General features: G+C 42.3%; 1 protein-coding gene across 2 annotated transcripts in view; it reads left to right on the top strand.

Moving 5' to 3' along the window:
- The first annotated feature begins 7478 nt into the window (after positions 1–7478).
- Positions 7479–22644, top strand: part of CERS6 (ceramide synthase 6) — a 424587-nt gene continuing 409421 nt past the window's right edge. The window contains exon 1 of one of the 2 annotated variants that reach the window (XM_006867010.1): positions 7479–7844. In XM_006867010.1, the coding sequence (XP_006867072.1) occupies positions 7675–7844 (170 nt within the window). In that variant the 5' untranslated portion in view covers positions 7479–7674. The remainder of the gene's footprint in view (positions 7845–22644) is intronic. The other variant, XM_006867009.1, reaches the window with a different exon arrangement.

Genomic DNA, 22644 nt, shown 5'->3' on the forward strand with positions numbered 1-22644 from the left:
GACCCTGTACAGGGTTTCCGAGGGTGTAAATCTTTATGGGAGTAGAAAGCCTCATCTTTCTCCCGCGGAGCAGCTGGTAGTTTCGAACCGCTGACATTAAGGTTCGCAGCCCGATTCATAACCACTACGCTACCAGAGCTCCTTCATATATATATATATATATATATATATAGAGAGAGAGAGAGAGAGAGAGAGTTTATTATCAAGGAAATGGTTTACAAATTACAGAATCTCAGGTCCCCAGAGAAAGTAAGAGCCTTTTCTTCTTGTCCATTATATTGGAAGCAGGCCACCCTCCTCCCCTGAAAGCAACATCCCATCAATTGACTGGCTGCTCATAGCCACTCATCATAGAGTTAACTATGCCTGTATTAGGTTTTGTCACCATGGGAATTAACACATCCTAACTGCCAAACCTCTGGAAATCCTGACTGAGTCAAATTAATGCCGAAACCAAACTATTACAGTCCACCTTAAAACCTATAAACTATATGCATAATCTCTGAATAAAGAAAACTGTAAAGTCATACTTGTGCCTAACATGATATAATTAAATCAAGTACAACTGGAAACAATAGTCAACTCTACACTGAGGAGGCACATAACAATTAGGGTTCTGTGTCAACTCAACTAGGTCAGGATATCCAGAGGTTTGGCAATTGGGATGTGCTTAATCCCATGGTGATGAAACTAATTCAGAGAGTCAGCTCTATGATGAGTGGCTATGAGCAGCCAGTCAATTGAAGGGATGCTTCCTTGGGGGTTTGGCCTGCTCCCATTACAATGGAAACATGGGAGGAATGCTTTCTCTCTATAGCTACAAATGTATGTTTCACTGGTTTTGCTTCTGTAGAAAAACCAATCAGTAACATGTGGTACGGAGACAATGGAGTTCTAGAGAAACAAAATCACAAGGATGAGTTTTCTAAATTGATTTTTCAAGCCTGACTAATTTAAAGACACTGATAAAGGGTGGAGCCATATCTGATCACCACTTCATAGGAATTAGCCTTGGGCTGATTTTGGTTTGGTCCTCTTTCCCTCTTGAAAGTCAGACATGATCCCCATTTGGTTTAAGAAGTTGGTGCTGTGTGCAGAATTCATTACAATGGCTCCAGACCTATGGAGCTGTGATGTCTTGTGGGAGAAAGAACCAAGGAGCAGGGGATAAAGTATTTTTGCAGAGAAGAGCAGCAGCTTCTGAAGTTGCCTGGAGCCAATGACTTGCTGGTTAAAAAAGATGGCTGCTCCTGGGCCTGGGCCTACTGAAGTCTACCCTGCCTACAATCAGATACATGCAAACGGGGCAGCCCAAGGGAAAAAGAAACATTGAATCTGAGTGGTTTAAAACATTTCTGTGTTTGACTGCCTTATGAGTATTGGTTTTTCCTTCCTATTATTATAAAATAGACATACATGTGTGATAGGTATATTGGGAATTATGTTTACAGAGAGTTTGTAAGCTGCCTTCAACCTATACTTGATTGGATTTGTTAATAGGGGAGTTAGAATTTGCCAGGGTAAAAAAAAATGGGCTTTTTGTTTTAAGCCTTTGTAGACTATGAGGTTTTAGGTGAAATACTGAGCCCCACCCAAAACCTTCAGAGTTGGGACATTTGCATTTGATAAGACATATAGACCAGCCCAGAACTGCTGGGAGAAATGGAGATTCAAGCAGAGGAAAAGAAAAAAAAAGTGGACAGTTGGAGTTTCTGAGACATCAAAGCAAAGAAAGCAGGCCCATCAGAGAAAACCCCCTTCTAGAACTGAAAGTTAAAGGTAACCAGCTAACAGTATGTTCGCTAGTGACCCCCTGGTCCTACTTGTGTGTGGAACTTGGGGAAATGCAACAATGACGACAGGGTTGAGTTTGGACATGTTCTATTGGCACACCTTGACCTTGAGATAAGAGAAAAGGAAAGGCTGTCTGTTCAGAAATTTAGGGAGTTATATGAACTCCTGAGCCCACAGGTACTGACTTTAGCCCATGTGATCTAGGGCTGTCAGTGAAGTGGCCTGCTGATTTGACGTGCAGGAAGTGTGTGTGAACTCCCAAACTTGCAGTTGGTACCCATTTGACCTAACTTGGATGGCTAGGGTTTGAGCGGACCAGAACCTGAGCAGATGAAGATAAAGCTGTTTGATATTCTGAGCAAGTGTCAATTGCTACAATTTGTTGGACTGGACTTTTGCTTATGAATGCAGTTGCTCAAAATTCCAATTGGAATGGAAGATTCTTCATATCAAAGAACATGCTTGTCTCCTCAGTGTACAGGATTGATGTGTTGTTGTTGTGTGCCGTGGAGTTGGTTCTGACTCATAGCAATCCTGTATCGGGTTTCTAAGGAGTGGCTGGTGAGCTTGAACTGCCAACCTTGCAGTTCAAACTGACTTTGCAGTCCAGTGCATTAACCCACAGCACCACACCATGAGCCAATTTAGATATTGACTATAAAAAAGGGGGGGGGGGGGAGGGATCTGTAAAAGCAGGAAGTGGCTGACTTATAAGCTTTTATGGGTGTGCTTAGGTTTAGAATGATGAATCAACGGAGAATCCTATTTCCTATTTTCCAGATGGGTCTGGTGAAAGGGGAGTAAGGGATGATGCTGATAGGACTCTATGATTTCATTGTAATTGTTAGTAGGATTAATTGTGATAGTCAAAACTGTAATAATAGAAGATATGTAACTAAAAGGAGGGAGTAGTTGTCTTTCATCTCAGGAACAGAGGATACCAGGATCATCATTAAGGAAGAGCATGAGTGGAGCATGGGATTCCTGCCTGGGAAAGCAGTGACAGCAAAGACGGCATCTTAGTCCTCAAACTGACATCTTTGCTCTTCAAAACTTAAAAAAGGTCTTGTGCTGCAGATTTGGTAGTGGGTATTATATAAGGAGCTCTGGTAGCGTAGTGGTTACGAATCGGGCTGCGAGCTGCAAGGTCAGCAGTTCAAAACTACCAGCCGCTCCGTGGGAGAAAGATGAGGTGGTCTGCTCCTGTAAAGATTTACAGCCTTGGAAACCCTGTGCAGGGTCACTATGAGTCGGAACCGACTCCACGGCACACAACAACAACATTATATAAATGAAAACTTGAGAAACTTCTGTTTTGGTAGTGTAGATTTAATATTGTTTTCCCAACCATAGCAACAAAGTTGTGTATTTATGGGGAGCAACCGCTTAAATAAAATTTAGCAAGTTTTCAGTATTATTCCCTATGAAAACCAGGTTTCTTCAAACTCAATGTACTGGGTATGTTTAAATCTAAGATTAATTTTAGCACTGTCCTGTCTTTCAAACAATAAGGAATTTTATTTGTAGGTTTCAAAAATAGGGTATATTGTCTCAGACTTCATACTAAGGAATTACTTAAGTGCTATTACAAGGAGCTCTGGTAGCGTAGTGGTTACAAATTGTGCTGTGAACTTCAGGGTCAGCAGTTTGAAACCACCAGCTGTTCTGCGGGAGAAAGATGAGGCTTTATGCTCCTGTAAAGATTTACAGACAGGGTCACTATGAGTCGGAACAGACTCCCTGGCACATGACAACAACAACATGATCATAGATAACCCACCATTCTCCTGAAATAAGTAAGAGTATTCCTTTGCTTTTTACTATAATCTGTCTTCTCAGTAGCATTTTGTTTATTGCCCCTCAGCAAATCTCACTCACATTTTACTTTTTCTCACGTCTTTTAAAACTCTTTCTTCATAATCTGATACCATTTCAGCCTCTTCCTTGAAATTATCTGCAATATTCAGACCCTTATCTTACATGGTTCAGTGTCATCTCAAGTGATGTTCACATGTATTGCTATCAGACTTTGCATGTGAGTACATTCTGCTCCCCAAATAGATTTTGTGTTCTTTTTTTTTTAAGAACAAGCACTATCATTGTGTGTATTCACCCCATAGTAGAAACTCAACTAAACTCCCAGATGCTTTCTTTTTTGGCATCTGAGAGGTAAAGAATTCTTACAATGCGAACTCAAATGTATGTAGAATCACAGGTTATTTTGAGAGAGGTTGTATGAATCTACTGTATGTGCCTGAAAAGGAAAGAAAGAAGGATTTATCCACTGCTTTCCATTGCTTATGGTCTAAGTTCAGACTCTAGGGCATTGACTCACCAACACTTCCTATTGTATAAGCCTGAGGGAACACAACAGGACCCATGGAAAGTAGAGAAATCCTGGTGTAGGCAGCCAGGTACAACGAGTCATACATGAAAGTGACATGAGGGCCTAGGAACAGCCCTGGCAGGGGTGTGGATGGCCCAGGTGGCCAGGCTTCATCATGACATGACATCTGCCACAAACCTCTCCCCTGTGGCCTCCAGGACTGCAGTAGTGCCAAAGGAGATTCCTGGAGGGTCATCAGTAATACTAAGTAGTTGTCTGAAGTGTCACTTCAACAAAATCTCCCTGTGAAGACTTTCCTAACCCTGATCTTTCTCCTCACTTAGTCCAGAATTGATAATCTCTCCTTTACGCCCACAGTATTCTTGGTATCAGGGACTAACATGGATATATAAACATTTGGGGCAATTATTCTTTCAGCATCTTTCTTCTCCTAAAGAGAAGTTTTGAGGTTGGGATAATGTTGATTCATCAATTCAATATTTTATTGAGTATATTCTATGTGCCAGTCATTACCTTGAGTTGTTGTTAAGTGCTGTTGTGTTCATTCTGAGTCATAGCCACTCTGTATAGGGTTTTCGAGGAGTGGCTATTGAGTCAGTTCTGACTCATAGTGACCCTATATAGGGTTTCCAAAGAGCGGCTGGTGAATTTGAACTGCTGACCTTGCACTTCAAATTAACCTTGCAGTCCAGCGCATTAACTGCACTGAGCCACAAAAATGTTTTACAGGAAAGCAAAGCAGGACAGGAATAGGGAGAGCTGGAAAAGAAGGGTGCCGAGAGTTGTAGGTGTAAAAATGTTGCCCACGGAAGCCTTCACTGAGAAAGAGGAATGGAAGAAAATGCAGACATGAATGAATCTGTGGAGGAAACACAACTCCAGGGATAAAGACAAGTAAGTGCAAAGGCCCTAAGACAAGCATGGTGTGTTCTTAGGAGTAGGAGTCTGGTGTGACTGAAGCTGAGTGAATGAGAGTGAGAGAAAAAAGGAGAAAACAGCTGAGATCAGAGATGAGGCCAAATAATGTAGGGTCTTATAGAACATTGCAGTGACTTTGGTTTCCACTTGGGAAGAAGGAAGGCTTTGAGCACAAGAATGATTGGACTTATATTTTGATAGGATCACTCTGGCTTGAACATAGATGATTGTAGGAGATTATTGGAGCAATTCAGGTGAGAAATCCTGGTTATCTGAACCAAGGGGGTAGCAATAGAGATGGTGAGTGATGGATAGCTTCTGGTTTAAAGATGGAGCTGACAGGATTAGCAAAGAGGTGTAAGGGAAAGAGAGAAGGAAAAAAATGACTTGTTTTTTGTTTGAGTCTAGATTATAGGAGACTTAAATTCTGTAGGGAAAGATTAATAGTTTGGACCTGCATTGAGTTTTAGATGGGGTTTCTGATTTCACAGAGAATTTTGAATTCTAAAGGTCGAGGAAAGCCTCATGGCTCTAGATAAGAATTTGGGAGTTCTTGGTATGACAGTGACACCAAATAGGTGGCATTGAAAGCAATCTGACTGGATGAAATCACTGAGTGAATGAAGAGTGCAGATAGAAAGGTGAAAGTGCCCAAAGACTGACTCCAACGTTTAGGAGTTAGGAAAGTGAGGAATAAAGAGTTGGTGATTGGCTGGAGTGGCCATGAGGTAGGAGGGAAGCCAGAAGACTGGTTTCTAGAAGCCAAGACAAGAAGTGTTTCAAATGGCAGGGACTGAGTAACATGGCTCAAAGCTACTGATAGAGGTGTTGAGACTGACCTTTGAATTTAGCAACATGAATTTAGCACTGGAGGTGGCAAATGCCCAAGTGGAAGTTCAAAAGAAAATAAGGTGGGAAGCACAAAATATAGACAATTCTTTAGAATTTTGCATTAAAGGGGAAGTGAGGGAGGCTGCTGGAGGGGGAGGAAAAGTAAAGATGTGTGTGTGTGTGTGTGTGTGTGTGTGTGTGTGTGAATGTCCTGTTTATATGCTACTAGAGAGGACCAGGCAGAAAATGCATGATTGTGTGAAGAATGACCAAAATATCTCTTGAAGTCACGGGCTCTGATCTATTCACACTTGTTTCCTGCATCAGTTGTGGGGGTGAAGGTGTCTGTGTCAGGTCGCAGAGATCTAATGTCTTAAAGGTTTCAGATTCAAAAGGCAAATATAATGCGTCTATTAAGTAACAGAAGGAGCTCTGGTAGTGTAGTGACTACTAATCAGGCTGCTAATCTCACGGTCAGCGGTTTGAAACTACCAGCTGTTCCGCGGGAGAAAGATGAGACTTTTTCTGCTCCCGTAAAGATTTATTTCCTCGGAAACCCTGTACAGGGTCACTATAAGTCGGAAGCGACTCCAAGGCACATAACAACAACAACAACAATAAAGTAGCTGGGAGTCCTGGTGTGGCGTTGTGGGTTAATGCACCAGACTGCAAAGCCATTTGAACTTCAAGGTCGGCGGTTCAAGCTCACAGGCGGCTTCTCGGAAACCCTATACAGGGTCGCTATGGGTCGGAACCGACTCGATGGTACTAAACAACAACAACAAAACTAGCAGAGTGGACATTCTTCATAACCAAAGTGTGGTCTGGAGACATTTTTCTGAAACTAGTTTAAAACGCCAGTTTTACAGAAGGCTGCAGTTACTATCATCATCAACCTCATCCTGATCACTATCAAACTGAAATTACGAGCCTTATTTCATGTAGTACCTCATAAAACAAGCCTTGTTTCCTGGGGAAACCGGCTGTGGTGATGAGCAGTTGTTTAACAAGGCTGGAAGATAAGAGATGGGAGGCGGGGGAAGACAGACGATCTAAGGGCAGACCCCACAGCTCTTGCCAAACCATCCTAGTCAGTTCCTTAATTTCACTCAACCTCTCCATACCCTAGTGTGGATGGTCCATTCCCTACCACTTCTCTCTTTGCGCCACCTACTTCTTTTGCTGCGTCTCAGTGCAGAGGCGTTCCAGTCGCTCTGACCTGGCCACTACCTGCCTTCCCACAGCCTCTGAGCGCAGGAGAAGCAGACTGAGAGCCTGGAAACTCCGGTGGGGCAGGAGGTGGCTTTCTGAGCATGTGCGAGCAAGCGAGAGGACTAGGGAAGATTTGGGGGGCTGGGCCCAGGTCGCAGCTCTGAGTGGAAAACCTAGAGTGCAGTGATCGCTAGAGCTGGCAGAACACCCGGGAGTGGAGCCCCTGCGCCCAGGACGCAGCGGCTGCGCCCTACCCTCCGGGCGTGGGCGAGCTGGCCGCGTGTGCCTAGCTACTTGACGCGAAGTAGAGCCAATCAGGGCTAGCGGCCCGGGCTGCCATGTGACGGGCGAGACAGCCCCTTTTTTCAGCGCGGCCAGAGGGAGGAGAGAACCGGGGCTCGCATCAAGCCTTCGAGAGCAGCGGTCGCGGAGAAGGCGGCAGCATCGGCGGCTGGCGGGAGCAGCGGCAACGGCACATTCTTGGGGCCAACCAGGCGCGCATCCCGGTCACCCAGCGGAGCGGAGATCTCGGCGGTCCGCAAGAACAGCAGGACAGGAGTGGACAAAGCAAGATGGCAGGGATCTTAGCCTGGTTCTGGAACGAGAGGTTTTGGCTACCGCACAATGTCACCTGGGCAGACCTAAAGAACACGGAGGAAGCCACCTTCCCACAGGCTGAGGACCTCTACCTCGCCTTCCCCGTGGCCTTCTGCATCTTCATGGTGCGGCTCCTTTTCGAGAGGTAGGAAGAATTGGAGCGCCTCTTCCCCTCCCCCTACACACACACACACACACACACACACACACACACACACACACACACAGTACATCCACGCGCACACAAAAACGCACACACACTCGCGCGTACACGCACACTTGCGCGCTGTGTGGCGCACGCACCCCGCGCCACCAGCGCACACCCAGCTAAGTAGCACCTTCACTCGCGCTCACACCTCCCAACCTTTGTGTTCCGTAAAGGGTTCCTGACCCTGGCTTGCTTTCTGGGGCCCGCAGAGGGTATGGCTAGCCCACCTATTTTCGGTCCGCCAATGAAGGCCCGCAGATGAGAGGCCACCCCTGATCTGCTTCTGGGTCTGGCTCTCTCCTCGCTAGCGGCCCGGGGAAGCGAACAAAGGTGCGCGACGGTCTGCCTGGGACGCGCGGCACCCAGGGGGGCTCGTCCCTCTCAGCGGGTGCTGTACACCGCGCTGCCAGGCAGGGCTTCCCAGTGGAGGCGTGCGGCCCCCCACCTGACGGCCAGGGACGTTCCCGACTCCAGGCCCGGCGGAAGGAGGAATCGCACTCACTTCCAGTCCTTTCGCCTTATCCGTCGATGGATGTAAGGCAGTCTTCTTCCAGAGCTTTTCGCCAGAGACTCTTGGGCTTCTTGTCTGCATTGGTCTCCCTCAGTGACACTGAAGTCCACACACCTGGGAAATAGGTGCAGTAGTTAGTAGGTTTCCGGGATTCCAGGCCATTACCCCTTTGATTAAAGGAGGGTAGTCTCCAAAGTGGTGATAATGAATTCATAACCGTTTCCTATGAATAGTCATAAACTTTAAAAACATATATACAAGAACATACTTTTTCTTTTTTAATTTAAAAATTTATCATATAAGTATTTGTCTAATTCCTCATTTTGGTTGGGTATTTCTATTGTATCAGGTACAAACTTGTGTAACTCTCACTGAATCAGTCTTAGTCACGACATCATTCCCCCTCCCCCTTTACATTCCCCAGTGGGTGGTTTTGACATAAAATGCAGACAACCAAACATACCTCTGTCTTGCAATTCCCCTTCCCCATTCTTACTTACTCCCTTTCCCCAATTCATAGTGAAGTCTGAATTTCTTAGATCATAAAGTACAGCTTAGACTCCATTTTTCACTTCCATTTCACCTCCCTTCCCTTGCGCCCAACTCACCTTGTTTTTGTATTTCTTAACTTTTTCCTCTTTTGTTTTGTTTGTTGTTTCTATTTGTCTGAAGCCACTATTGAGGATGGCAGAATTCGCCTTTTGTGTTGTTACTGGAAATGGCAAGAGATGAAAGCTTCATGGGAACAAAAAGTATCTTTTGTTTAAGGATGATGTGTTTTTCAATGGTCAGAGTTGTTGCTTGAGAAATCAGCTGTTCACATGCAGAAATTCTCATACACAAAAGAAAAGATCTGAAGACCTTTTATTTAAAAATTATTGTAATCCAGCACAGATATGTCATTGATTTTATTTAGTGCTGAGATGGGTTGTGAAAAAGTGGGTGTGTATACACATTCAGAGTTGCTTTTGGAGCAAATGTTTATACTTGTAGCAAACATGAATTTATATTTAACTGTTAAGTTTCTCCAAAGACAAGCAGACTCATGAACTGTGATTGCACATAGATTGCCCATAGCTCCACACCCTGCTGAATGACATCTGATAAATTTCAGCCAGACTTACTTTTAGAAAACAAAAAAAAAAAACATTTGAAAAAGATGTGCAGTCTTAGGTTTTGGATAAAAAGATATATCAGCAAGTTACTTGGCTGTAGTAAATGTCATGTTTCTGATATTCTTCTTCTCTATGCTGATCCAGGCTATTTATTAAATTGTTTCCAATTTAATAAATACTAAATTCATTACAGAATGGAGATAGCTTTGTTCTTAGATTTTTTAACCTTTTTTTTTTTTTTTTAAAAAAAACACCAAACTTTTGTAATACTTGAAAATTAGAAGTTCATTTTTCCTTTTCCTATACTGTGTTGTCCTTTGTCAAATCCTACAATTTGACTTACAGGCTGCAAAAAGGGGTCACCTGTTCTCAACTATCAGTCACAGCAGCAAATGCCCTGATACTGATATAGAGAGAGATGCTCACTGTCCTTCAGGCTGTTGATCCAAGTATAAGCTTATGGATGGATTGTATAGAAAGTGAACATTTATGACTAATGTCCAGAGTATTAATTCAATATAACTTATAAAAAGAGCATACTACTGACATTTTGGAAGGGCGTTTACTTTGTTTTCTCCTATTGCTGCAGCAACTGAGACTCATACTATCCATAGTCTTGGTTCTCTGAAAAAATTCAAAGGTATAGGTAGGTCCAGGGGAGAGTGGTGATTTATTGGTAGAAATCTCATCTTCCATGGGAAATAGCTGTGTTCAATTTCTGGCCAGTGAGTCTCATTCACAACCACGACTCATTTGTCACTGGGGGGCTTGTGGGTTGTATGATGGTGGGCAGGTTTCAGTGGAGCTTCCAGACTAAAAGGGACTAGGGAAAAATAGACCTGGTGATCTGCTTCAGAAAATCAGCCTGTGAAAACCCTATGTATCCCAGTGGTCCTATCTGCAGTTCATGGTGAGAATGGCACAGGACTGGGCAGTGTTTCATTCCATTGTGCATGGGGTCAGCATAAGTTAGAGCCTGAATTGATGAAAACTAACAACGGTCCCTGGAGAAAGACATCATGCTTAGTCAACGAGAAAGAGGAGAACCCCCAACGAGATGGATTAGCACAGTGGTGGTGGCAATGGGTTTAAGCGTAGCGATGATTATAAGGTTGGCACAGGACTGGTCAGTGTTTTGTTCTGTTGTGCATAAATTTACTATGAGTTAGCACTGACTTGATGGCACCTAACAACAACAGCAAAAACAGTGGATCCCAAGTTACACGTTCAGTATGATTTTCTCTTCTCAAACTTAATATTTCTGGTATCCACCCTTACTCCTTCATCAAGGGCCTGAATCAGTGTGACTATATCAATGAATATTCTTATTACAGATAATGACTCACTCTCAGTGACTTGTACAGGCACGTTTTGGTTATTGTTTGTGCTGTCTTTTATAATGTATAAATTTTTAAATTGTCTACAGCATAATTCAACTTGTGTAGGATTTTAATAATTATCATTTGATCATTTGGGTTGTCTGTCTTAGAAATAGACACAAATATAGATCTTTCCCAGTTGGTTAGTCAGGTAGCTGTCCTCAAAGTTTCTTGGCAGAGAAATTTCTTCTAGTGTTGCATCTGTTTGTTGAAAGTATCTCATGGTATTCCGACAGTTCCTAAAGCCTTGTTTTTCACCAGTGTCTTCAGTGTAGCTTGGAGACTTCTTCCTTTGTCTCACATCCTTTGGACATGTTATCAGGAAGGACCAGCTCCTGGACAAGGATGGCATGCTTGGTAAAGTGGAGGGTGATTGAAAAAGAAGACCCTCAATGAGATGAATTGGCACAGTGACTGCAATCTAGGCTCAAGTGTAACAATGATTGTGAGGTTGGTGCCGGTCCAGACAGTGATTCAAAACTGATTCAGTGGCACCCAATAACAACAACATAATGTATAACACAATTTAAAGATGGCTGTCGTAAATCTTTGTGTGAAATGAAACTTCTTATGCTTCTACCACCCTCATCATTGAGTTGCTTCTGACAGCATTGATCCTATAGGTCAGAGTAGAACTGCTCCTTTGGGTTTCTGAGACTGTAAATCTTACGGGTACAGAACAACTTCCTCTTTTCCCCATGGAGTGACTGGTGAGTTTGAACTGCTGTCCTATCAGTATGCAGCACAAGGTGTAATCCGCTATACTACCAGTGCTCTTTATTTATGCTTGTACTGTCATTTATTTCACAGTTGAGACTATATCTCCAAAATACCTGATTAGCAAAATATCTGATACCTGTTATTTCTATTTAATGGGGTCAATAATGAACTTGTTAAAGCTATACTTGTGCATTTTGATGTCTTCCTGTCAATCTAAGGTATTTCTCACTATGAAGAGGAACACTAAGGGATTGGGCTGTGCCTAATTGAACAGCCCTATCGTTTTTGTTTTTGCCCCTACTGTTGGGGTGTTGACAGTGGAGGCACTGGTAGAAAGAACATGCCATACTATAGCACCAAATGGACAGAAATATGGCCACTCAGCATGCTAATTATTAATGGAGCAGTTCAAAGTCAATGAGTTGGCTAAATCCATGAAAAATGCAAGACATGATGGTTCTTGGCATAGTCTTTATATATTCTACACTTAGCTCTGTATAGTATCAGGAGGGTCCACTGTAAGGAGGATTTGCCCGACACAAATATCTGTGGTGCAGTAATTTACCTTGAAATGTAGTTTTTGTAACTCCTACCAAACTCCTGGGTGGGACTGTGCAAATTGGATTTATTCCCTCTTTTCCTGATGGGTCTTGGTAAGAGAAGGTGAGGAAAGATGCTGATAAGATTATATGGTTCTATTGTGAGTGATTGTTAACAGGGTTACTGTGGTTATAAAACTTTGAAACTCTAACATGGGCATTGCCATCCTACTGTACGTAAAAGGAGCCATCTCAGAAGCAGGAATGAGGATCGCCCAACTTTAAGAAGAAGGAACCAGGAGTGGAGTATGTCCTTCGAACCCCTGGATTCCTTGTGGTCAGGGATCTCACATTCTTGACCCAGGACAGTGAGATCCAGAGGAGTGGCAGAGGAACGGTGGCAGCAGGACCAAGAGCACAAGACACAGCAGTGGACTTTCTGGCCTGTGGAATAAGAAAGCTGATTATCTTAGGGAAGGAGGCGTACTTGTGGAGTGAGTTTATACTCCAGGCACTTAATCAGGAGAGATAGATTTGCTGACTACAGAGTTAGAGCTGAACATTTTTGGACAGAAGTTTATGACAGAGTAGTGTGCCCTTAGGATAGTGATTGGTAGAATTTAAAAAGCTGTGTAACTTGACCCAAGCAGGGCAGAGGCCAAGGGACCTTATGGTTGAGAGGTTGAGGACCCGAGATAGGTGTTCCTGTAAGCACAGCAGAGAAGAGATGGTTTTGACCAAAGAAGTGCCTCGTCAGCATTTCTGATCCTGAAGACCCCCAGTGAGATGGATTGGCAAAGTGGCAGCTTCAGTGGGCTCAGGTGTGGCAACAATTGTGAGGCTGGCCCAGGACCAGGCATTGTTTTGTTCTGCTGTGCATAGGGTCACTATGAGTCGGTACTGACTCAATGGCACCTAACAACAAAAACAACAACTTTCCTAATAAACCCCAGAATCATGAGTGTAGCCTGTGAGCTTGCTGTAGCTATTACAATGGATTTTTTAACCCAACAGAGAAGTAGAAAGTGCTTTGTGTGGGCATTAGTTGTCAGAAATGATAAAGAAGGTATAGGCATGTCTGACCTCAGTCTCATAGGAATTGGTCTTGGGCTGATGTTGAGTTTGATTCTCCCACTTGTGAAGTCAGATGCCACCTTCATGCTATTCTTACAATATCCATTGTTTTACAAAACAAAGCACAACTGGATGGTTTCTTCTTGAATGGACACATTTACTTGATGATAAGGAACAAAATATTTTTGGATAATATAGCATTATCATCTATTTTATGACACTTTTTGATGTAATGTTAGGTTCAGTAAGCCATTCTCAGGAATTACAAGTGCTTCTTCCAGCTTAACTTTGAAAAAGAATGTGTTTTGACTATGAAACTAGTAAATTTGGAATTAGAATTCTGCTGAATTTCAATTTGGATATCCAAATTCTTTGACTTAATATTGTAAAAGGTAGCTTTAACACATATATACTCTTCCTTGTGGTCTAGGTACAGGAATGCAAAAAGTATTGAACATTTCAGTTCTAGTTGAAACTGACTGCAAACTGAGGCAGCCTTATTTTATGACCTCTGCTGTATTTTCTCGTCTGTACACTAGTGAAGTAGGTTTTTGTGATCCAAGGTTCCTTTCACTCTCCCAATTCTCAGATTCCTTAGATTCTCTATAGTTCTTACTAATTGTTATCTCATGAAACTTGGAAGCAGGTTAAATGTCATTTTTTTTTTTTTTTTTTGCAGACAGAAATAAGTCCTCTAAGAATAAAAACAATTTTTTTCATAGAAATCTTCCAGCAAATGGTTTGTTTCTTTCATTTTTCATTTATATTATGAGTCAAAATAATTATTTGAGCTGTTATCAAATGTACTCCAAAAACTGCACTATTCGTTAGTAACTAGGACGTCACGTTTGGTCAAGTAGAGAGATTGTCAGTGGAGACAAAGAAAACCCTCAATGAGTTGGATTGATGCAGTAGCCTCCACGGTGTGCTCAAACATAGCAGCCAGTGTGAAGATGGCACAGGACTAGACATTGTGTACTGTACGAATGGGAGTCAACCTGACAACAGCGAACAGCAACAGAGAAGCAAGTATTCACTTGCCTCTGGCCTCATTCAGATAGATTCTAGTGTAGATTTGGCACTACTTACAGTGACTGGGCAAGAATGAAGAATCTCATGCTTGTCAGTTTGGTTCTCAGAGTGCCAAATTATATGAGGGTAGCAGTCTTTCAGAAGGCTATCACAAAACACAGTCTTGCCTGGCTAATTCAGCCAAATGATGATCTGTGGCTCTAAATCTTTGAAGGACAACAATGTCTCAGCTCAGTCTGGATGGTGAACTTTTCCTCCTGGAATTGTGTAGCATCTTTGCTTAGTATATTTGCCAGCAGTCTTTGGTGAGACTTTCTAGGAAAATTGTATGTGTATGTGTGTGTTCCTGGTAGTTACTGGGGAGAAAAGAGGAGTGAGCCACTATTTGCCAAACAACAACAACAAAATGTGACTTTCATTACTGAAAGATAATGTATCTTGTCTTTAAGAGATTGGTATCATCAGAGATATTTTGCAAGGAGTTTTGAGAACAACTTGGATATAAATGTGGCTTTTCTCATGCCAATAGGGCTGGGTACTAAGCTCTAAATGTGCTGGTCTAGCTTATTAAATGATATTTTGACTCAAATTAAAATTATGGACATGTGTTTTGCTAGAGATTGGTGTAAAAGATAATTGGTAGATTCAGACTACAGAGAACTGTACATGTCTCATGTAGTTTCTGTCTGGGATTAGAAAGATTGTATTTCAGTAAGTGTTTTGTAAAAAAAAAAACTGCTTAAATTCAGAGATAATATTCTTTACAGAATTTTAGGACAACTTTCTAAGCTAGTAAAGCAAAATGTTTTATAATGGCTTGGTTATTTGTAGTAAATTGATTTGCGGCTAAGAGGCATAGCATTATTCTTAATGGACAGTGCCTTAGAACTATGGGAGAGCAGGTGAGATAACTTTCAGTGATCATAAATGGGTTAGTGTCATTAAGGACTAATGAAATTAACACCCAGTTTATGTACATTTTTCTGTTAAAGTTATCTGGATTCTCAAAGAACAGGGGTGTTATTGTTGGCTGTTAGGTACCATTGAGTCGATTCCAATTCATAGCTACCCATTGTCCAGCAAAACAAACTACTACCCAGTCCACACCAACCTCATGATTGTTATGTATGAGCCCATTGGTTTAATTTTTTTAAAGTTTTTATTGTGAATTATGTGATAGTTTACATGGGAAATCACCAGCTTTACATTCATCCTATTGCATTTCTTTTCATTGCAATGACTACAATCCCCTCCATGCAGCATCAAAAGGCTATACCCCGAAAGCCTGCCCCCAGGCTATCAGCACACAGTCCCTCTCCCTCCCTGAGTCCAGAGTCCCCAGCCGCTCCATCTGTCCACATCATCGTCTCTACCTCCATTGCTGGTGTCACTGCTTCTCTGGATAGGGTCCCGCATTCTGCTCTTCTCCCTTGATGGTTCCAGGGACCGCCATTCCTGGACTGCAAAGTCAACCACTCCCCTCCTTTTGTTACAAAGCATCTACCTTTACATTTCTGACCATCACTGTCAGTCCTGATAGCAATTATTCACTATTGAACCACAAGAGTCTTAACCCCATCTCTTTTTCATCAGCCCCGTCCCAACAGATTGGAAACCCCTCAGTAGAGATTCTACCTTCCCCCGCCGCCTCTGGAACTAGGCTTCCTCTTAAAAGCTTGTAAGCCAGTCACTTCTTGCCTTTGTAGCCCCCCCACTTTGGGTAGCCAATGTTTAAGTAGCCCAGCCCTGTCAACCCTGTTTACCGAGGGGGTGAGAATGATCCTCACTGTAAAGATTAGTTCCCTCTTTTGAGCTACTACATCCATAAGTATAGGTCAATTTTATCAAATTGTAGCAGATTACTTTTTTTTTTTCCCTCTTCTTTCTTCTTCTAGACCAGTTCTGATCATCCAGGCATTGAAGTCAGGTCAAGTGGGTACTATCTGCAAATATGGGTGTTCTTGTGCATCTCCCCTCACTTCATATCAGCTGGACACTTCACTTTCCGCTCTAGTCCTCTGTGGCCATGCCACTGTCTCTGGGCCCAGGAGTCCCCAGGCCTTGCCATACTGCTGGCCAACCAGGTCTCAACCCGGGTTCACAGGAGTCTATTGAATGAGGTTGGACCCAGCTCACAACTTCATTGCTGTTTTTCTCCCACTTCCCCTTATTGGTGACCAATGTGGTCACCAGCCAGACCACATGCCTGCTCATTGGAAGAGGGTTTGTTGAGCCCATTGTTGAAGCTGCTGTGTCAGTCCATTTCATCCAGGGTCTTTGTCCTTTTTGTCTACCAAGCATGATATCCTTCTCCAGGTCTCTCTTGATAACATGTCCAAATGCATGACATGAAGTCTCACCATCTTGCTTCTAAGGAGCATTCTGGCTGTACTTCTTCCAAGACAGATTTGTGTGTTCTTCTGTAAGCCCATGGTAATTTCAGTTTTCTTTGCCAACACTATAACTCAAGTACATCAAATCAGGGTAAGAATTGATGAGCAGCATCAGAATTAAAAAATTTCCTAGTAGTGTGTAAGATATTTCAGAAATGGTTTCTCTTCAGTGATGGAGAAGAGAAGGTGGCAGTAGAAGGACAATGGAGTTTTAGTTGAGTTTTTCCTTCAGCATTGAAGGTTTTAAATGTTTACCACATACACTTACATTTCATTCTCTTATCAGGCAGGACAAGATTTTCTATAGGTATTGGTTATCTACTAATAAACTCAAGGTTTTAAAAAATGTGTTGATTTTTTTTTTCAGATCAATTCATAAACACTTTTGAGTCAGGATAACAGGGTGCCAGATTTTGTTTGCTGATAACTAGGTGTGCCAGTTAATCTTTTTAAAGTCTGTTTTTCTTTATAAAAACAAGTAACTGAATAAGATTGCCTCATATAACACAAGGAACCATCTATGTTCTTGGTACCCTGATAATCTGTCTTCCTGTAATTTTGATTCTTTGGTCTCTTTAATAAAGAGAAACAATAGCTTGTTCTTTCTCATTCTTCCCACCACTATCATGTTCATTGACTACTGCAAACTTCTATAATATAACATGAGTCAACACAAAATGTTGATCCCTACCGTGTCCTCTTGGGATAGACTGATTGGTGTTGGAGCTGCAGGTTCAAACTTACCACTCAAGCCTCAGAAACCCTATATAGAGTCGCTATGAGTCAGAACCGACTCCATGGCATGTAACAACAACAGCAGATAGTTGAGTATCTGGGACTCACTGGCTGAAACTGACCGTTGATTTTGTTTTATGTTTGACTCTGGAGGCAGTCCTGGTGCAGTGGGTTAACTATTGGGTTGCAAACCAGCTGCTCTGTGCAAGAAATGTGAAGCTGTCTGCTCCGATAAAATTTTACAGTCTCAGAAAAGGCCAGGGAGCAGTTCTACTGTGTCCTCGAGGGTCACTGTGAGTTGGAATCAAGTAATGACTGTGGGTTTTTGTTTTTTTTTTGTCTTTTTGTGTGTGTATGTGTGTGTGTGTGGTTCATTGCAATTCTCACCTTCCTTGTAGGATTCCCAGGTTTGGTTCCTGGCCAATGCACCCTAGAACAAGCCACCTGTCATCTGTCAGCCTTTCATGTCAGTATGATGCTGATGAGATTTCAGCAGAGTTTGCAGAGTAAGACTGACTAGAAGAAAAGTCTGGCATTCTACTTCTGGAAATTAACCAGTTAAAACGCTGTGTATCACAAAGATTTCTGTGCTTGGGGTTACCTTGAGTCAGGGGTCAACCTGACAGCACCTAACAACAACTGTAACATTGCAAATGACTCTAGTTTTAATGAACATTGTTTTTATTTTAATTTTGGAAGTAATAGAAAGAGTTAGTATTTGTCTTCTATCATGAGCTTATTATTTCACAAGTTTACTTTACTTAATTATCTCCCAAACCCTGTAAGGTAGTTACTAATTTAACACTCATCAAAACAAAATAACTTTTTATTGTGATTGAGTGAAGGTTTACAGAGCAGATCATCAGTTTTACATTAAACAACTCATATACTTCATTTATCTCAGTAACTTCAGTCTCCTCAGTGTAACATCAGTTCTACTCCCTTCCTTTGTTTCATGTTTCCATTCTTCTTTCTTTCCCAATCCTTATGAACATTGTCCTTGAAAAACGCTACCTTTTTTCTTTTAACCTTGAATGGTTGACTATTCTGTGGTGTGTCTATTTTGCTAGTGTTTTTGTCCCTCATCTGTCTGTTGCTTGGCTGAAAATAGAGCTTCGGGGGTGAGTTCAATTTAAGACACTGAAGGGTGACCAAGGGCCGTAGTCTTGGGGTTCCACTGGTCTCTATTCGACCAGTAAACATGGTCATTTTTATGACTTAAAGTGTTGTTCCACATTTTTCCCAGTGTATCCTGAACCTTCTAATGTGGTCCTTTTCTGAGCAGTTGGGGGTGGTAGCCAGGAATCATCTAGTTCTTCTGGTCTCAGGGAAATAGAGACTGATGGTCATGTGGTCCATAAGTTCACTGGACTGATTGTTTCCTAATGTCATTCTTTCCTTCAGACAGGGAGAGACCAATAGTTACACCTTAGATGGCCACTTCAGTGTAGTGCATTACTTTATATGGCTCTTCTACCCATAGTCCTTGTAACTCCCACCAAACAACTTTTTCCTAATGGGTCTGGGTAAGAAAAGGCAGGATTCTAAGGTGGGTTTAAAATGAGCCATCTCAGAAGCAAGAGGTGGGACTCTCACTACCATCAAAGAAGAGCCAGGAGTGTAGTGTGTCCTTTGGTGCCCAAGAACTCTGCATATTGAACCTCCTTGACCCAGGGACAGAAAGCAGTAGCATTGGAGGAGTGGCAGAGGAGCAGTAGTAGCAGAACTAAGAGTCAAAGCACAAGACAGAGTCATGGGCTTTTCAACCCATGGAGCAAGTAAAGGTGAGTGACTTCAGGCAGGAGACTTGTTTGAAGAGTACGATGCCTCCAGGCACTTATTTGGAGGAGCAAGGCTTGCTGACACACTGGAGAGCTGAAGCGGCTCATAGTGGAGTAGTGTGCCCTGTGAGCATTTATCAGCAGCCCTAAAAGAGCTCTGTAACATTGCTGGGATAGAGAGAGGCTTGCCTCTGAGCATGGTTGAGGACTTGACTGTCATGTCTGGTAGAACATTTCTGATTTGTAACCTGTTAACTCTGGTAGCGTAGTGGTTACGAATCGGGCTGCGAACCTTAAGGTCAGCGGTTCGAAACTACCAGCCGCTCCGCGGGAGAAAGATGAGGCTTTCTACTCCCGTAAAGATTTACACCCTCGGAAACCCTGTACAGGGTCGCTATGGGTCGGACCCGACTCGATGGCACTTAACAACAACAACAAACTTACCTAATAGACCCCATACCTCTGTAACTGTGAGGATGGTGTCTGAATTCCATGTGCCCATGGTGATGAATTACTGAACCCAGCTGAATATAGAGTACTGTGGGGCGAATGGTTGGCGCCATTATTTTTTGCAGCCACTCATTTTAAGATGCTAGTTGCTACTCACCAAAGTAGGATGTAGAACATTATCTTTGTGGACTGTGTTCTGTCAATTGACCATGGTGTCTTTTGAGACTATGGTCTTGAGCACCCAGGACCAGCAACTCAGTCCCTCAATGTGTATGATAATGTTTAAGAATCTTCCTGTATGCTCCACCACATTCGTGGATATTTTTGCAACAAAGGTAAATACCCATTTACAAATACCTTCTGTCAAACCTATATATTTGTGGGTATAGTCCCATTGTCCTTCCCATATTCTTTCAGCCATGTATCTATCCATGTATCTTCCTGTATGCTCCACCACATTCGTGGATATATTTGCAACAAAAGTAAATACCCATTTACAAATACCTTCTGTCAAACCTATATATTTGTGGGTATAGTCCCATTGTCCTTCCCATATTCTTTCAGCCATGTATCTATCCACGTAACTACCTGTGGATCACTGTTATTGCAGGATTGTATAAATAAGAGTATTTACTTCTATTACCCTTAAATCTTGCATTCCTGTGTTTCCACCTGTCTTCATCATTCTTTTGCCAACCTCCCTCTTGTATAATGCCTTCCCGTCACCTAATTTAACATGTCTACCCTCTGGTGTGGAGTCCTGGTATGGCGCTGCGGGATAAGTACTCGACCTCAGGGTTGGTTTGAATCACAAGGTCGGCGGTTCAAACTCACCAGCCACTCCTCAGTAACCGTACACAGGGTTGCTGTGAGTCAGAACCAACTGGATGGCACCTAACACCACCAATACCAACACCCTCACAACAACAACAACAACACCCTCTGATGTGGCACTGTAGGCTCTGCACTAGACTTATCTACAAAGTCAGCAGTTCAAACCCAATAACCACTCCTTGGTAACCCTCAACAGAGTTGCTATGAGTCACAACTGATTCGACAGCACTTAACAACAACAATACCCCCTAGCCAGCGAATTACTGTCCTATCCCTCCCACCCCTGAAAACTTTTTCTGTTGCCTTGTTTTCCTCTATAACATAAACCATAATCACCAGAACGAAATGGAACCCCTGGATTCTACATGCATTGAAGAGGATGAGGCTGATAATGGTGGTACTGGTTGTATGCTGTGGAGCCAATTCCCACTCATAACGACCCTTTATAGGGTTTCCAAGGCTGTAAAACTTGAGGATCAGAAAGCCTCATCTTTCTCCTGAGGAGTGACTGGTAGGTTTGAACTGCTGACCTTACAATTAGCAGCCCAGCTCATAATCCACTGTGTTACCAGGGCTCCTTGTTGCTGTTGTTGTTAAGTGCTGTTCAGTCAGTTCTGACTCATAGTGACCCTATATGGGGCTTCCATGGAGTGACTGCTGAGTTTGAACTGCCATCATTGCAGTTTAAACCAACCTTGTAGTCAAGTGCTTATCCTGAGGCACCACACCTGGACTCCTCGAGATAGATAATATCCTGATTATTATACAGAGTGAGACAGAGAAGAAAAACTTGAAGATCGAAATATCCAGAATGAGTGATTTTTATGGAGGAAAACTGAGAGCTAGATCCACACATCCTTTATATTGTCTCTCTGAACTCTTTATTAAAAATGACTGGTTTCATTTTCTAGGCTTAACCATTTTTCTAGTTGCAAACAAACACCCTAGTCCTCTTGACTTCAGTTCCATCAAACTGGGCTTTGTTTGTAAATATTTAATCACCTTGGTATCTAGGAGAGCCCCTGTTATTTCAAAGTCTGTCATAGGTGAGTAGGAGGTGTGGGACACTGAAGTATACTGGAGCTTTTTTGAAAGGCACTTGACCCCGACAACGTTCTTGAAGTCCAGTTGTAAATGTGACAATTTAATAATAGTAAATTTGCATGTAACAGAAAAGAGCAAAGTGTCTTTAGACAAAAGCATATTTCATCATTTCAAAAGATACCTCGGATTAAAGTAAAGCCATCCTGTGAATATGACATCCATTTATAGTAAGCCAGAGAAGCAGGCTAAAATTGTACTGAGACAAGGGGCCTAAGCCACAGCTAGATCCTATGAAAGCTTTTACTCTGCAAGAAGATTTATCACCATCCATTTTAATTTTATGCCCATTCTGTAAGCAAATACTTTAAACACTTCACAACATACAGATGCTTTCACTTACATGCTGCATATTATAAGCCAATCGAATTCCAAACATTGGCACGTTTGGTCATTGTACAAAGCACTGCTTTCTATAATTCATTTATTTTATAATTCAGAATGTGTGGGTACTTTTTTGGTCTATTTTACTTTCCACACAATACATGGGTTTGAGGAGAATTTTCTTTTCCTCTCACCAGCCCTCAAAATAGATTTTTTTGGCCCATTCTGCATCCCATTTCTACCTCAGAAGTAGATTGTTAGACTTGGTTGTTGTTGGCTGGGATGGAATAGGAATAAATTGTGGGAGGGATGCATTCCTTTACCAGGAGGACTTTTTTTTTAAACAGTGAATTAGGTCTACCATTTGTCTGTGACTTGCCAGTATCTACAGCAAATGCCATCTCTTATCTTGGAGGTCTTTAGATTACAAAGCTACTGTAACTCTTCTGGAGCTGTGGTTGGGGGCTTCTATTTTCTTTCTTTCTTTTCCTCTCCCACTCTCTCCTTCCTGTCCTTATTATTATTGGCACACATTCTTTGAAGTCCTAGGGAAGTCCTGAGAGAAAAGAAGCAGCATAAGAGTTAAGACTGGTGGAAGAGAATGAAAAAAAACAAAAAACAAAAACCCTCAAATCTTGCTTGGCAAGTATCCGAGTAAGTGCTGCCAGCTAGTTTAAGTGGCTCTGTAGATCTTGTCTTAATAGATTACCATTTCAAAGCACAATAAAATGACTTGGTGGTTTAAGCTG

This window comes from Chrysochloris asiatica, unplaced genomic scaffold, assembly GCF_000296735.1.
Source record: "Chrysochloris asiatica unplaced genomic scaffold, ChrAsi1.0 scaffold00099, whole genome shotgun sequence".
NCBI lineage: Eukaryota > Metazoa > Chordata > Mammalia > Afrosoricida > Chrysochloridae > Chrysochloris > Chrysochloris asiatica.